Source organism: Pelodiscus sinensis, chromosome 2 (genome assembly GCF_049634645.1).
Source record: "Pelodiscus sinensis isolate JC-2024 chromosome 2, ASM4963464v1, whole genome shotgun sequence".
NCBI lineage: Eukaryota > Metazoa > Chordata > Testudines > Trionychidae > Pelodiscus > Pelodiscus sinensis.
In genome coordinates, this window is record NC_134712.1 from 40728267 (window position 1) to 40742305 (window position 14039).

A 14039-nucleotide genomic window follows, 5' to 3' on the forward strand; every position below is an offset into this window, starting at 1 on the left:
TTATTGAACCAACTTCTGCTGGTGAAGGACACAAGCTTTTGAACTAGATAGAGCTCTTCTTCAGGCCTGGGAAAGATATTTAGAGAGTCAGAATTAAATAGAGTGTGGAACAGATTGTTTAGCACAGATAGTTCACACATATGTAAGGCACCAGTCAAAGTGAAGTGGCCGCTTAACACCTCTGCAGTCATAGGACAAAAGAGGGGGCTTTGTGGATTATAGGTTGTTGCAATAAACTATAGAGCTGATATAATTATTAAAACCATGATTTTTAGTGTTTAGCAAAGTTATGAATTTAAGTTCCCAATCTTGCACCAACAGAAATTGGTACAATAAAATAAGTCACCGTGATGGGGTGCCTACCTCACACAAGCCTTGAAAGGGTTAATATGAGACTGAGAGGCCAGCTAGTGTACTTGGCTGCATCTGGAGGGACAGTCAGGCCTAAATGAACAAGAATCACAGCTGGCTATAAAGCCAGGGAGTTTGCTGTAGGAGGCTGCAGGGAGCCTGCAGTCTTCCTCTGGGAGCGGAGACGATGGAAGATGAAAACCTAGTAGGGATAATGAGCCCTGGGATTCTAGACCTAGAAGAAGGGTCAACCCCAGAGGAGTTATTGGGAAAGGAAAGCTGAGAGGGCTAGTGAAACAGCCCAGGGAAACAGCAACAAGAGGATCATGTGAGGATTACCTGTTGTGTTCCCTCCCTCAGGGGCACCTGGTATAGGTTCCTGTCGGCAAGACAGGATACTGGGCTAGATGGACCATTGGTCTGACCCAGTATGGCCATTTTTATGTATGTTCTTATGACTATGCAGACTTGGGCTGCTTCTTGTAGGGCCCCTGCGCTGGAACCCAGTGTAGAAGGAAGTTCTGGGTTCTCCTACCAGTTACTGGGAAGTGGCACAGGAGTGGCAAAAATGCTCCCTGGACAAGCTGTTCTGGAAAGACTTTGTTACTCCAGAAGGGGAGGAGTATAGTGACCTGGCTGCAGGGCTGTCTCACAAAGAACACCCTGAGTTCTGGAAAAAAGTCATGTTGTAAAGAATGTGGCATCAGACCTATGTGGAGCTAATCCACAATGTGGGACCACAAAGAGGGGCCCTTTGTGGTGAGTGAAGCCCTTCACACTCGTCCACCTTGTCTGTGTAATATCTTGGGACAGACATAGCTATGACAACACTGCAAATGGTATTTCCCAGGCAATTGGCATGTTTATGGTATCAATAATAGTCATACTAGCAGCATTGTCCATAGTATTTTATTTAGGGGGAAGCAAATGTACATTGATAGATGTTATCTAAAGGTGCATCTACACTGCTCCTTTAGCTGAAAATAAGCTATGTAATTTTAGCTACACACATTGAATAGCTTATTTCAAGTCAATTTCTAAATAAACCACTATTCCAAAATGTCCCTTAATCCTTGTGGGATAAGGGAATGTTGGAATAGTGAGCCTGTAATATTTTGAAATAACGGTCTTGTTTCAATGACTCAGAATAGCTATTTTGGAAGTATCCCAAAATAGCGGAAGTATCCTGAAATAGCGCCACAGTGTAGATGTACCTTAACTGATTTAATTCTTTCCTTGATCATAGGGAGTAATATTGGAACTCTTCATGCAACAGACATGGATAAAGAAGACACTCTTAATTCTCGCCTGCAGTTCCGTATTGTGGACCAGATTCCCAAAATCCCTTTTGATAACCTCTTTATTATCCAGCAAGAAGCTGGGACTTTCCAGTTAACTAGAGCTTCATTAAACAAGAGGATAATTTCGAATTATTCTGTGACTGTAGAGGTGACAGATAAAGGTCAGTAGAGACAGCCCATCACACATTGAAATAATTTCTTTCCGGCAGCCTTCCTGTTTCAGTGTTTAGTATCCAAGATGTTCATGTTAAGTGATTAAGGGTTTTGCATTACAGCAAGCAGCAGTATTGAGGGCTGCTCTTCTTTCTGAATTGTACTTAATTACTTAAAGACACACAGAGAACTGAATTCAGCAAGCACTAAGGCACAGGGTTTACTAGAATTCTACCATAAGAGGTTTTCTTCTGCAAGGGAATTTTTGAAGGGGCTGCAAAAATTGTGATGTTTCCACTGGTTTTACCGGAAAGCCTTATTAGGGCTTATCTCCACTACGAATGTCTCATTGGAGAAACTTCAGTGAGTTCCATGCAGCTGGCCAGAGAGTCCAGATGGTTTATACAAACATTCAGAACAAAAGTTCATCTTCAGAAAGGTTTTGCAAGACCCATTATCCAAGAGTTCAGAAATCCCTGATGGTTAACTGAATGGAAAGTACGTACATTTTTCCATTGAAGATTAAGGGCTTCATTCTGAAGTTCTTAGCCAAGCAAAACTTACAGAATTTGCATTGACCTCCATGGGAGATAGAAGCACATAGAGAAAACAGGATTACATTTCTCTTACCTTAGTGAAACAGCCTGGTTTAAACAAATGACAGAACTTCAAAATGCTTAGTTGTTGGTTTTGCAAGCTCATTTTTAATGATATCTTAACTACTTTGTTTAGGAGATTCCCTGAGCCTTGGTTTAGGTTACTTGATGAAGATACTGGGATTTGACTATGTCTGAATAATGTAACCAGAGCAAACCTGTAGGTCCCATAAAACCAACTTCTAAGTACTTTTGCCATCTGTGGCACATTCCTGGATTTAAAACAAGATTGTGAGGTCTGCTGCTGTCTGAGTTCTCAGATTAGCATTCTGCTAATTATAGCTGGTTTTGGCCAACTACAAGCAAAGATCAGAATGCTCTCTGATGACCCACATAGGGAAAACAAGACTGAGACCTCTGGGTGGGAGAGGGAAAGTCTCCTTGTACTCTCCATGTTATGAAAAACACAGACAATTCATTATATTCTTGTTCCTGATCATGGATTGGGTTAAAATAAATTTAGGAAAAGGAATAAGAGTACGGACAGAGGAAATATTGAGAGACAACTAGGAAGAGGCAAGGAGAGACTGAGGGAATCTGCCTCAAAGTGTGAACTAATTGTGACTCTCAATATTTTGTGGCCAGTCTTTCTGAAAACTATAGGATTTTGCTTCAATTGCTACGTTATTGTATTGCCACTTTATATGCTTGTACAATGTCTGTCACATTGTGGACACCTGGGAAAAACTCTCAGGTTTTCTGCAGAGAAGTTGCTTGTGATGCTGCTTTGTTCTGTTTTGTAGTGTTCACAACATTGTGTGATGTGAAAATAAACGTCATTGACATCAATGATCAGATTCCCATCTTTGAAAAATCGGACGTGAGTATTCCTCACAATATTGTTTTCAATGTTGAAGGACAAACTTTAAGTAAACCTATGGCCAGACCCAGTGCCACTGAAGTCTATAGGGTATGTCTACACTACCCTCCTAGTTCGAACTAGGATGGTAATATAGGCATACCACACTTGCAAATGAAGCCCGGGATTTGAATTTCCCAGGCTTCATTTGCATAAGCGGGGAGCCGCCATTTTTAAAACCCTGCTGGTTCGAACCCCGTGCAGCGCAGCTACACGGGGCTCGAACTAGGTAGTTCGGACTAGGATTCCTATTCCGAACTACCGGTACACCTCCACCTTCTTATGCAAATGAAGCCCGGGAAATTCAAATCCCGGGCTTCATTTGCAAGTGCGGTATGCCTACATTACCCCGCTAGTTCGAACTAGCGGGGTAGTGTAGACATACCCTAGGAGTCTTGCCTTTAACTACAGTGGCCATTGGTTAAGGCTGCTAGTGAGCATAGAGATAACATTATTATAGGGCAGCAAGGCCTGTGTATGAGATCTAAATAGTTGCAGTAAATAGATCGACATACACAAATCTGTATGATAGTGCATTCTAAAGTACGAAAATAAGTTAACATGTATACTGCTCATTTAAAGAGATAATATTGGGAATTCAGGTCTGAAATTTAGGTTTTAGTAAGGGGACGGGGGGGGGGGGAGAAAGTGGAAATGAAATGGATTAAAATGTCTTAATGTAAAAAAATGTAATGGATTTAAGGCTTTCCCTCAGTACCATTGCAAAAATAACACTAGTGCCTATGCACCAGAAAGTCAAATTAACTGTAATTACAAGTGAAACTGACCAGTCTATCTCCTTTCTGCAAAGGGAAAGTGCAAAAACTGAACAAAGAGCATGAATGGTGAAGAATACATTACATTTTGAAAGTTTGCTCAATTCTAATAATCTAAATTGCTACTAGTAATATAGAAATACTGTTATGTAAATATATATTTGAACCTGGCAACCTCTCTTCAGTTTCTAGACTACAAGGTTTTTAATAAAATAATTATTGAAAAAAATGTAACAAGTTATTTGAGGCAAAGGCCAGATTACACCAATCTGTTACACCTGTAACTGGTGCAACTTTGTAGCTCCTGGACACAATTTTTCAGATGCATGATTTCAATTAAATAATATTCTGCAATTTCTTTCCTGAAATAATAATAGCAATATGAACCATACAAATACATATTTATAATTATGATCTATTTAAAAGATACAATCTTTTATAAATTAAAAAAAATCACTCTAAACACTGCTTGCATGAGAAATATTTCTTATTTTTGTAAATTAATTCAAGTGTTAAGGAAAAAACCTTAAAGAAGCATGTTGGCAGTTCAGGAGGATTTTTTGTTGTTGTTGTTGACATTAGTCCAATATATCTTTTATATGAGATTTGTACAAGAGCCTAGAAATTTCAAATGGGCACTTTTAATTAAAGAATGATTTAAGGTGAAATCAAAGAAGTAATTTAAAATCATGTTTAATAGAGGATTTAAGGGAAAAATCAATTTCTTTCACATAGTGCCCAAACATTTGGGACTTATATAATTGAAATAATTATGGAGATAGAATGCACCCACCTAGCTCAGAACCAGAATGCAAGGATGTCCTCTTGCTCCCTTTTTTGGGCTGGTCTAGCAACCACTACCCATTCTTGCTAATTGTATGGGGCACTCTTAGCTGTTCGATTGCCATCACTCAGTTCTTGAAGTTTATCATTTAGAAGATGTTTACTTAAACTAGGAGGATGGATGTCTTTATGAAACTGGATTAAGACTCAGAAGAGTGGGTGGAATACCTGGTTCTGCCACAACTTTTCTGTATGACTTTAGTCAAGTCATTTAGGCCCACACCCTTAAAGACATGGAAGTGTTAACTTTCATTAGTAGGTACCTTTGAGAATCTTAGAATCATTATGCCGCTCTTTATGCCTCATCTATAAATAGAGAAACTATTTCTCTACTTCCTGAACACATTAATAACTAAGTTGGAGCTCTGAAACTCATTTCTTTGAACGGTTCCTGATGTTGCATGTTTCCATTATTTTTTCCTCCTTAGTACGGTATTTGGAATATTTCTGAAGATACTCCAGTAGGAAAAGTAATACTGGAAATTCAAGCTGCAGATGCTGATGAACCTTTCACTGGGAGCTCTGAAATCATTTACAAAATTGAAGGGGGAGACCAGAACAAAATCTTTATTATAGAGACAGATCCCCAAACAAATAGGGGATACGTCAAGCTTAACAAGGTAAGTGGATTTCTTTAATTCCTACATTACAGCAGTACAGGTATTTTTTTAGCTTTATTTTTTGTTCTTAAAGAACACACAGTATTTTTTTTTCTTTTAACTGCCTTCTGAGGGATTAGGGATCTCCAGAAAACACAACTTAAAATGTGTCTCATCGGTGCCTCCATTGTGGGCCTGCTGACAGAAGGGGACAAAAGGGACACATGCCTCAGGGTGTAGTCATTTAAAAGGGCATGGGGCTTTTAGCCATCACCTCCTCTACTGCAGCAGTAGTGGCAGCTGGAGCCCTGGGCCCTTTACATCTCTGCCAGACCTCCAGGAGGTGCACTCTGGACAGCACTGGGGGACCGCAGGGGGAGTCTGGGCAGTGTTGCGGGCCTGCTGCTTACCTTGCCGCTTCCGCCCAAGGCCCTGCCCCTTCCAGCTGTGCAGAGCTGCCCCCGCCCCCCGCAGCTTGCCCAGGGGTCCAGTGAGTGTGTTAGCTCCCCTACCCATTATAAGGCAGTGATCTAAAGCTTTGAATATTGACCTGGAAGGAAGTTGCCAATAAAGTGGCTTCAGAAGTAGGGCCAGATTAGCCATTCGGTCAATAAGGCTATATATAGCCTTAGGCCCTCCCACTGTTTAGGCCCTCGTGCTCAGGCAGGCAGCAGGGCCAGGCCGGGTGAGGGAGGATGAGTGAGCTTGCTCACATAGTCCTGCTGGAGCCTGGAGCACTCATGCGAGCAAGAAGACAAGGCAAAGCTGCCCCCTGTGGCTTAGAAGTAGCTCCCTCTCGCCCCCGGACAGTGATGGAAGGGAAACAGCAAGCAACAGGCAGCATTGATAGGAATCAGGCAGGAAGGCTTCAGACACTTCTGCCCTTCCTAAATGGCTCTGGGGAAGAATGGCGCAGAGCTCAGGGAGCCCTGGACCAGCGCGCTGCATGCCCCCAGCCATCTCCTTTCACCTGCCTGCTGCTTAGCACAGGAGCCTGCAAGAGAGCTCCAGGAGCCCAGCTGGGAGCGCGCTCACCTCCTCCTGTAGTACAACGCCCCAGCTGAGCTCCTCAAACTAGGCTGGGAACTGTGGCTACATCACTTTCAGATATAGATAGAAAAGATGACAGAAGCTTATCTATTTGGGTGTACCAAGTTACTATGGAATCCAGTGTGACAGAATGTTTCCCAAATGTAAAAACTGCATTACAGCTGCATTTGTCACTAATAAGCATCATTATAGTGGACAACATTCCTTTTCTTTTCTAACAAGGATAAAAAATGTCCTCCAATCCACCACGAGTGAAGAGCATCTCAGTGCTTTGTCCCTCTAGAGCACTGAGAATGAAATTGTCAAATATGATGGCATCATTTATGACTTTGCCACAGCTAAAGTGGGAAAAATGGAGTGTAGTGAGAATAGAATAAATGGGTTAATTTTACATAAATATGTATATAGACAAATGTTTGATGACTTCATAATTTTTTGTAATATTTAATTCATACTTAGGCCCCTCCTTCCTTCCTTGTAATCTTAGGTAACTCATAACCTTAATCCAGCCCTGTTCAGAAGTGATAATTAAACTACCCGCATGCTAAGAAAAATGAAAAAAAAAGAGAGAAAGAAATAGGTGAAAGCCTAACATATAATGAAAACTTCTAACTGAATCTCCAAGAATATCTATAACTCTTTATAAAATGGCTGTGGCATAGCAAAAAGTGTGTTCAAGTGTTAAGTGTATCCCAGCTCTGTGTCACATACCATTTAACAAAGATGGTAATAAAAATCTCAGAGGGGTAGCCGTGTCAATCTGTAACTAAAAAAACTTAAAAAACAACAACAGTCCTGTAGCACCTTAGAGACTAACCAAAAAAAGATACAGGCAGTCCCCGAGTTACGCGGATCCGACTTATGTCGGATCCGCAGTTACGAACGGGGCCCTTCCTCTCCCTGGTCTCCAGCAGACCAGGGAGAGGAAGCAAAGCGGTGGAACACGCGGGCGGCGGAACACGCTGCTTTGCGTCTGGGCTGTCAGCTGGCCGCGTGCTCCGCGGCTTGGCTCTGCTTTGCCCCCCCCCCCATTCCCCTGGTCTGCAGACCAGGGGGACGGGGGGCTCTGCTGACCAGGGGGATGGGGGGGGGGGCAAAGCAGAGCAAAGCAGAGCCAAGCCGCGGAGCGCGCGGTCAGCTGGTAATAGTTGGTAAAAGATGGTAATAGTTTGTAGAGAACTACACAGAAAAGGGTCTTGATATCCGGGCAAGTTACCCACGAAGAGATGGGATTTTGTCCTTCAAAATCAGAATATTTTTTATCACTATTACACCAAATATGGTACCTGTAATCCATCTCTCTTTATTGGAGGCAAAATCTATACAGCAAGGATGGGAAACCTTTTTTGGGTTGCGGGCCGCTGACCCACAAAAGACTCAGGGGCTACACAGAAGTGAGAAGGAAAAAAGAAAAATCAAACCCTCACTGATGTGACCCTGACTGAGGCTATGTCTACACTACACCGATGTATTGGAAAAAGGTACGCAAATTGCGCCTCGCAGTTTGCATACCTTTATCTGATAGTGTTTTCAGAAGAGGCTTTTCCAAAATTTGGCCCATCTACACTGGGCCAAATTTCAGAAAAGCCTTCTCTTTCAGAAGAGCCCTTCTTCCTCATGGGAGGAGGAAGACAGGGCTTCCGAAAGATCGTGTCTGCTCTTCCAGACAAATAACAAAAAAACAAAATGGAAGAGCAGATGCGTTCCCTGGACAAGGCTGAGTTTTCCCAGGTTACTTTGGAAAACCCTCGTATTGTAGACATAGCCTGAGAAGGAGAAAGACATTCCCTTTGCACACCAGAGCCTAGTGAGGCCCAGACTAGTAGATTTTGTGTGCTCCAGCCCCATGGTGGGATGATGGGGAGCCTGGAGTGCCAGTGCAGGCTTCCCAATGCTGGAAGGAGCCCCAAGTCTCAAGGGCTGGATTCAGGCAAGCTGGGGTCACATCTGGCTCCCCAAGCCTTAGGTTTCCCACTCTGGCTGTACAGCTTCAAAATTATATTTTAATCTATATTAGAACATCGAATTAAATAAACTACTTGTTTTGTCAATACATTAATATAGTCACACAAAGATCATTTGTTCCTTATTTGGGACTTACATTGATGTCAGTGGAGTTATGCTGATAACATGCAGTTTTCCTAAATTCAATTCTTCTGTTTCCTTACAATGTATCACAAGATATTTTGATGGCTTGCTGTATTGTGGCCTTTGTTCTACATACAGACACTATATTACATGTTGTGCAATATCATGACAAGGTCACTGGAAAACTGAAGTAGGGGCTCATGCACAAAGCACTAGAGGTCCCAGGTTTGAGTCTTCCTGTTGGCGTCACATAACCACTAAAACTGTATTTATTAACCGCAAAACCTCAACCATTCATGAGGTAGGCCCTACCCACTTCACAGCCATGAAAAATGTGTCACTGTGAAATCTGGTCAACCCCTAGATTTTTGAGTGCTTTTACCCTGTACTGTACAGATTTCATAGGAAAGACTGCATTTCTCAAATTGGGGTTCCTGACCCAAAAGGGAGATGCAGGGGAGGTCACAAGGTTATATGGGGGGTGGTGTATTTCTGCCACCTTTGCTTCTGCTCTCCTTTCTGAGCTGGGCATCTGGCAGCAACGGACTGGGGGCCTAGCTCTGCAGGCAGCAGCACACAAGGATGGGCATTACCATACTCGCTTCTGTGCTGCTGGTGGCTCTGCTTTCAGAGCTGGGATCTCAGCCAGCAGCTGTCACTCTCCAGTTGCCCAGCACTCAAGGCAGCACCACCGCTAAGCAGCAGCACATCAGTAAATGTGGCAGTCCTGCCATCTCTCCACAATAAATTTGTAGTTCCTCCCTACAACTCCTTTTTGGGTCAGGAGACCCCGACAATTATGATCCAGGCCCTAATCATGATCCAGGGTCGTCTTGTATGTAACAGTAGATAGTATTGCGATACCTGTACATTATTTGGAAATGTTACACTCCCATGATCTAATCATTTTAAAAATAATTATTTCTAGTACTATCCTGTTCTCCTCCTTCATACTGGCTGGCTGTGTCTACACTGGCATGAATTTCTGGAAATGCTTAAAACAGAATAGTTTTCGTTATAAGTATTTCCAGAAAAAGAGCGTATACATTGGCAGGCTGCTTTTCCGGAAAAACCCTTTTTCCGGAAAAGCATCTGTGGCCAATGTAGATGCGCTTTTCCAGAAAAGAGCCCCGATTGTCATTTTCGAGATCGGGGCTTTTTTCCGGAAAAGACTACTGGGCTGTCTACACTGGCCCTTTTCCGGAACAGTGTTCCGGAATAAGGACTTATGCCCGAGCGGGAGCAGCGTAGCTTTTCTGGAATAGTGGCTGATTTTGTACAGTAGAGCGTTGTTGCTTTTCCGGAAATTCAAGGGCCAGTGTAGACAGCTCGCAGCTTATTCCGGAAAAGCGGCTGATTTTCTGGAATAAGTGGCCCAGTGTAGACACAGCGCGTCTACATTGGCCACAGACGCTTTTCCGGAAAAAGGGCTTTTCCGGAAAAGCAGCCTGCCAATGTAGATGCTCCTTTTCCGGAAAAACTGAAAACGGAATAGTATTCCGTTTTAAGCATTTCCAGAAATTCATGCCAGTGTAGACACAGCCGATGAGTCTACCATATTTCTTCATTACCTAAGATATGCGGGGGAGATGTTACCATTGTGTCTGTTGGCTTGGCATTAGGAGATAATCAGTAGATTACTTGAAAGATTTACTTTTAACTTCTTAACTTATCTTCAGCATTGAGAATACCCTCCATTTTGCTTCTAATTGCACCAGGGATGAAAATGATCAAATGATCTGGAGCTTATTGGCATACATGAAAGATTCCTCAACCATTTATCTTACTGAAGAGAACAGTGAAACAACTGTTTATTGCAATCTCTCCGCATTTCCCCAGGTTCTTGATTTTGAAATGTCTCCAGAGTACAACCTGACAGTCAATGCCACAAATCCAGAACCTTTGGTGCATGGAGTACAGTATAATTCAAGCTCCACTGCTTATTTCAGAGTAGTTGTGGTGAACATGGATGAAGCGCCAGTTTTCTCCAAGAACATTTATATAGGAGATACATTTGAAGATGTTACTGTAGGCACATTGGTGACGACAGTGACGGCCAATGATCCTGAGGGAAGCAAGATAAGGTAAAACAAAATCCACAAATACCCACAACCAAAAAAACCCAACCCATCCTTCTATTTATTTGTATTTTTAGCATTTACTGTGATTCTCAGATCTATTGTTCGTCTAGGCCTGAGCCAGTGAGTGTTTAGATTGAAAAGCTGTGGTAGAGAGTGTGACGAAGTGGGGATTGTATTCGCTGTGTTCACTTTGTTATGTTGCATGTGATTTCTACTGTCTCATACTGTTCTGTAGTAACAGTTTGTGTGTACCTCAGTTTCCTTGGGCACTGTGACTGGATGGGGATGGGAATTTTGGGTGTGACTCTCACTGAGGGAAGACTGCTCTAGTGTGCCCAGGCCAGCACATACACCATGGCCCAGGCTCACTGTAACATGAGCCTGGGAGGGGTGTGTGACCAGGTGACACCTTTTACTCAGAAAGCTGGACAAAGGAGGAAGTGGGGCTGCCTGTAGGGTTGGGACTGGTTGCTAAGTGTGTGAGTTGGTCTTGGCTGGCTTAGGATACAGGGTGGGGACCCAGGGCCCTGGCTTTGGGTTCCCCTCTTCCCAAGATGGACTGCTCCTGGTCCCTGTGCTGACAAGTCTGTTCTACACTGTGCCCCTGGGAACTAATAAACCTTCTGTTCCATGGGCTGGCTGAGAGTCACATGTGACTGCAGATGGGGGTGGAGGGCTCAGTGACTCCCCACACCTTTGGTGACAAAAAGTAATAGAACATATATACTAGGAAGAGGAACATTCCAACACGGAGTACAAGGAAATGCAACCATTTTTTGTATATACAGGCAGTCCCCGACTTACGCGGATCCGACTTATGTCGGATCCGCACTTACGAACGGGGCTTTCTCGCCCCGGAGGTCGAGGTGGCAGATTGCTACCTGCGAGCTCTGGGGCGAGAAAGCCCCATTCGTAAGCTGCTCCGGTGCCCCTGGTCTGCTGGAGACCGTCTCCAGCAGACCAGGGGCACCGGGCGGGTTCCCGCGCTTCTGAGGCTTTGCCAGAGCAAAGCCTCAGAAGCGCAGGAACTGCCGCTGCTGCGGCTTCAGTCCCGGTGCCTGTGGTCTGCTGGGGACCGTCAGCAGTGGCGCAGCAGTGGCGGGTTCCCGCGCCTCTGAGGCTTTGCTCTGGCAAAGTCTCAGAGGCGCGGGACCCCGCCGCGGCTGCGGCTTCAGTCCCGGTGCCCGTGGTCTGCTGGGGACCGTCCCCAGCAGACCACAGGCACCGGGACTGAAGCCGCAGTCGCGGCGGGGTCCCGCGCCTCTGAGACTTTGCCAGAGCAAAGCCTCAGAGGCGCGGCACCCCGCTGCCGCTGCGGCTCTGCTCCCTGTGTCCCTGGTCTGCTGGGGGCATGGGGGCGCAGCTAGTGTGCCCACCCCCCAGAAGACCAGGCTTTTGTTTTGGACCCTGGGGCAGAGCAGCTGGGGCGCTGCCGATTGGTCCTGCAGCGCCGCTCTGGGCACTACTGGACCAACCCGGCAGCACCCCAGCTGCTCTGCCCCAGGTCCTGATTCAGCCGCTGCTGGTCAGTTTCAGCAGTGGCTGAATCAGGACGCCTGGGGCAGAGCAGCTGGGGTGCTGCTGGGTTGGTCCAGTAGCGCCGAGGAGCGAGGAGCGGTGCTAATGGAGCAACCCAGCAGCACCCCAGCTGCTCTGCCCCAGGCGTCCCCAAGTCAGCCGCTGCTGAAACTGACCAGCGCTGACTACAGGAAGCCTGAGGCAGAGTTGCTCTGCCCCAGGCTTCCTGGAATCAGCCGCTGATCAGTTTCAGCAGCAGCTGACTTGGGGACGCTTTGGGTTCTTAAGTTGAATCTGTATGTAAGTCAGAACTGGCGGTCACTTTCAGCAGCGGCTGAATCTGGACGCCAGTTCCGACTTACATACAGATTCAACTTAAGAACAAACCTACAGTCCCTATCTTGTACGTAACCTGGGGACTGCCTGTATGTATAGTTTACAGTTAGTTGTGGAAGATAATACAATGGAAATGCTTGGGTGTGTTCTATTGCAATATATGGCCCTCTCTGCAGCTAATGCTAAGATAGAGCCTTTTGTACTAATGCCACCAGATGGAATCAAAGATGGGACCTCTGGAGCTTAGTGCATGAGCCTCTGTCGCTTGAGCTAAAAGCCAGCTGGCTCTCAGTTAAGGCTGTATAGAAAACTCATTCTTATTTCTCTGTGAGGCCATGTCTACACTAAGAAATTATTTAGACATTATTAAATTTGATTTATGAACTCCCAATTTAACAAATTCTAATTGAGTGTCCTCACTATGGGGAAGCATTGAAATCAGTCCGAGGCAGGCTCTGTTAATGTGGACACACTGCCTTGTACTCAGAGCCCCAGGAAGCACTCTGGGTGTCTGTGAGAGTTCAAATTAGTGGCACTAGAGCATCCATACTAACATTATTTTGGAATTACAAGTTCAGAATTAGTGTTATTCCTCATGAAAAGCAGAAGTACAGAGTTCAAATTCCATGGCCCCTTAGTTCAGCTTACTAATTCGAATTTGGGGGGGGGTTATTTTGGACTAAGGTATTAGTGTAGACCAGGCCTAAATGCTGCTAGCTGGGACAGTGAACCACATCCAGCAGGTGTGTGGGTTACACACTTCCCTTAGCCGAGGAAGCATGTCCCAAGCTTCAGAGACATCCCAGTTGAAATCCCAGATGAGCCCCCATTTGTAACACTGACAGGCGGTACAGAACCTGGGCTCTCTGGAGCTTTGTGCATGAATTGCTACAGCTTGAGCTAAAATCCAGTTGGCTCACAGTTAAAGCTGTAGAACAAATTCATTCTTCGTCTCTGTAAGTAGTCTAAATGCCACTACATGGGATGGTGAACCACATCCAGCAAGGATGTGGGCTACATATGTATCTGTATTATAGCAAGAATAATTCCAATAGAGCTCCAGGTTAATGAGAGTAATAATGGAAAATAGGTGAAAGTAAATGTCCAGAGAAAGGCAATGTTGACTTGAAAACAACCCTTTTTGCTTGGATTTGTGGTTTCAAATAGGATTAATAATGAATGAGTTGGGTATAAAATATTCTTAGCTGGAGACTAAGAATAAACAAGAGGACAATGATTTCTTTTCATTTCATTATAGCGCTTGATAGTGCTTTTTATCCAATAGAGAACACCTAGAAACTAAACAAAGAATTTAACACAGCTAAGACAGGTCTTCAATAATACATTAGATTTTATTTTTTTTCCAATCAGTCTTCTTCAGTTCAGTTCTCAGAACCTTAGACTTTGTTTAGGATGCAAAAAAATGCT

The 14039-nt window shown here is 44.3% G+C and overlaps 1 protein-coding gene across 3 annotated transcripts in view; it reads left to right on the top strand.

Annotated features, from left to right (window-relative positions):
* Window positions 1-14039, top strand: part of CDH17 (cadherin 17) — a 68519-nt gene that overhangs the window by 41718 nt on the left and 12762 nt on the right. For all 3 annotated transcript variants that reach the window (XM_006111011.4, XM_025182562.2, XM_075920371.1), the window contains 4 exons: window positions 1598-1813; window positions 3205-3281; window positions 5368-5559; window positions 10516-10760. In XM_006111011.4, coding sequence (XP_006111073.2) covers window positions 1598-1813; window positions 3205-3281; window positions 5368-5559; window positions 10516-10760 — 730 coding nt within the window. The remainder of the gene's footprint in view (window positions 1-1597; window positions 1814-3204; window positions 3282-5367; window positions 5560-10515; window positions 10761-14039) is intronic.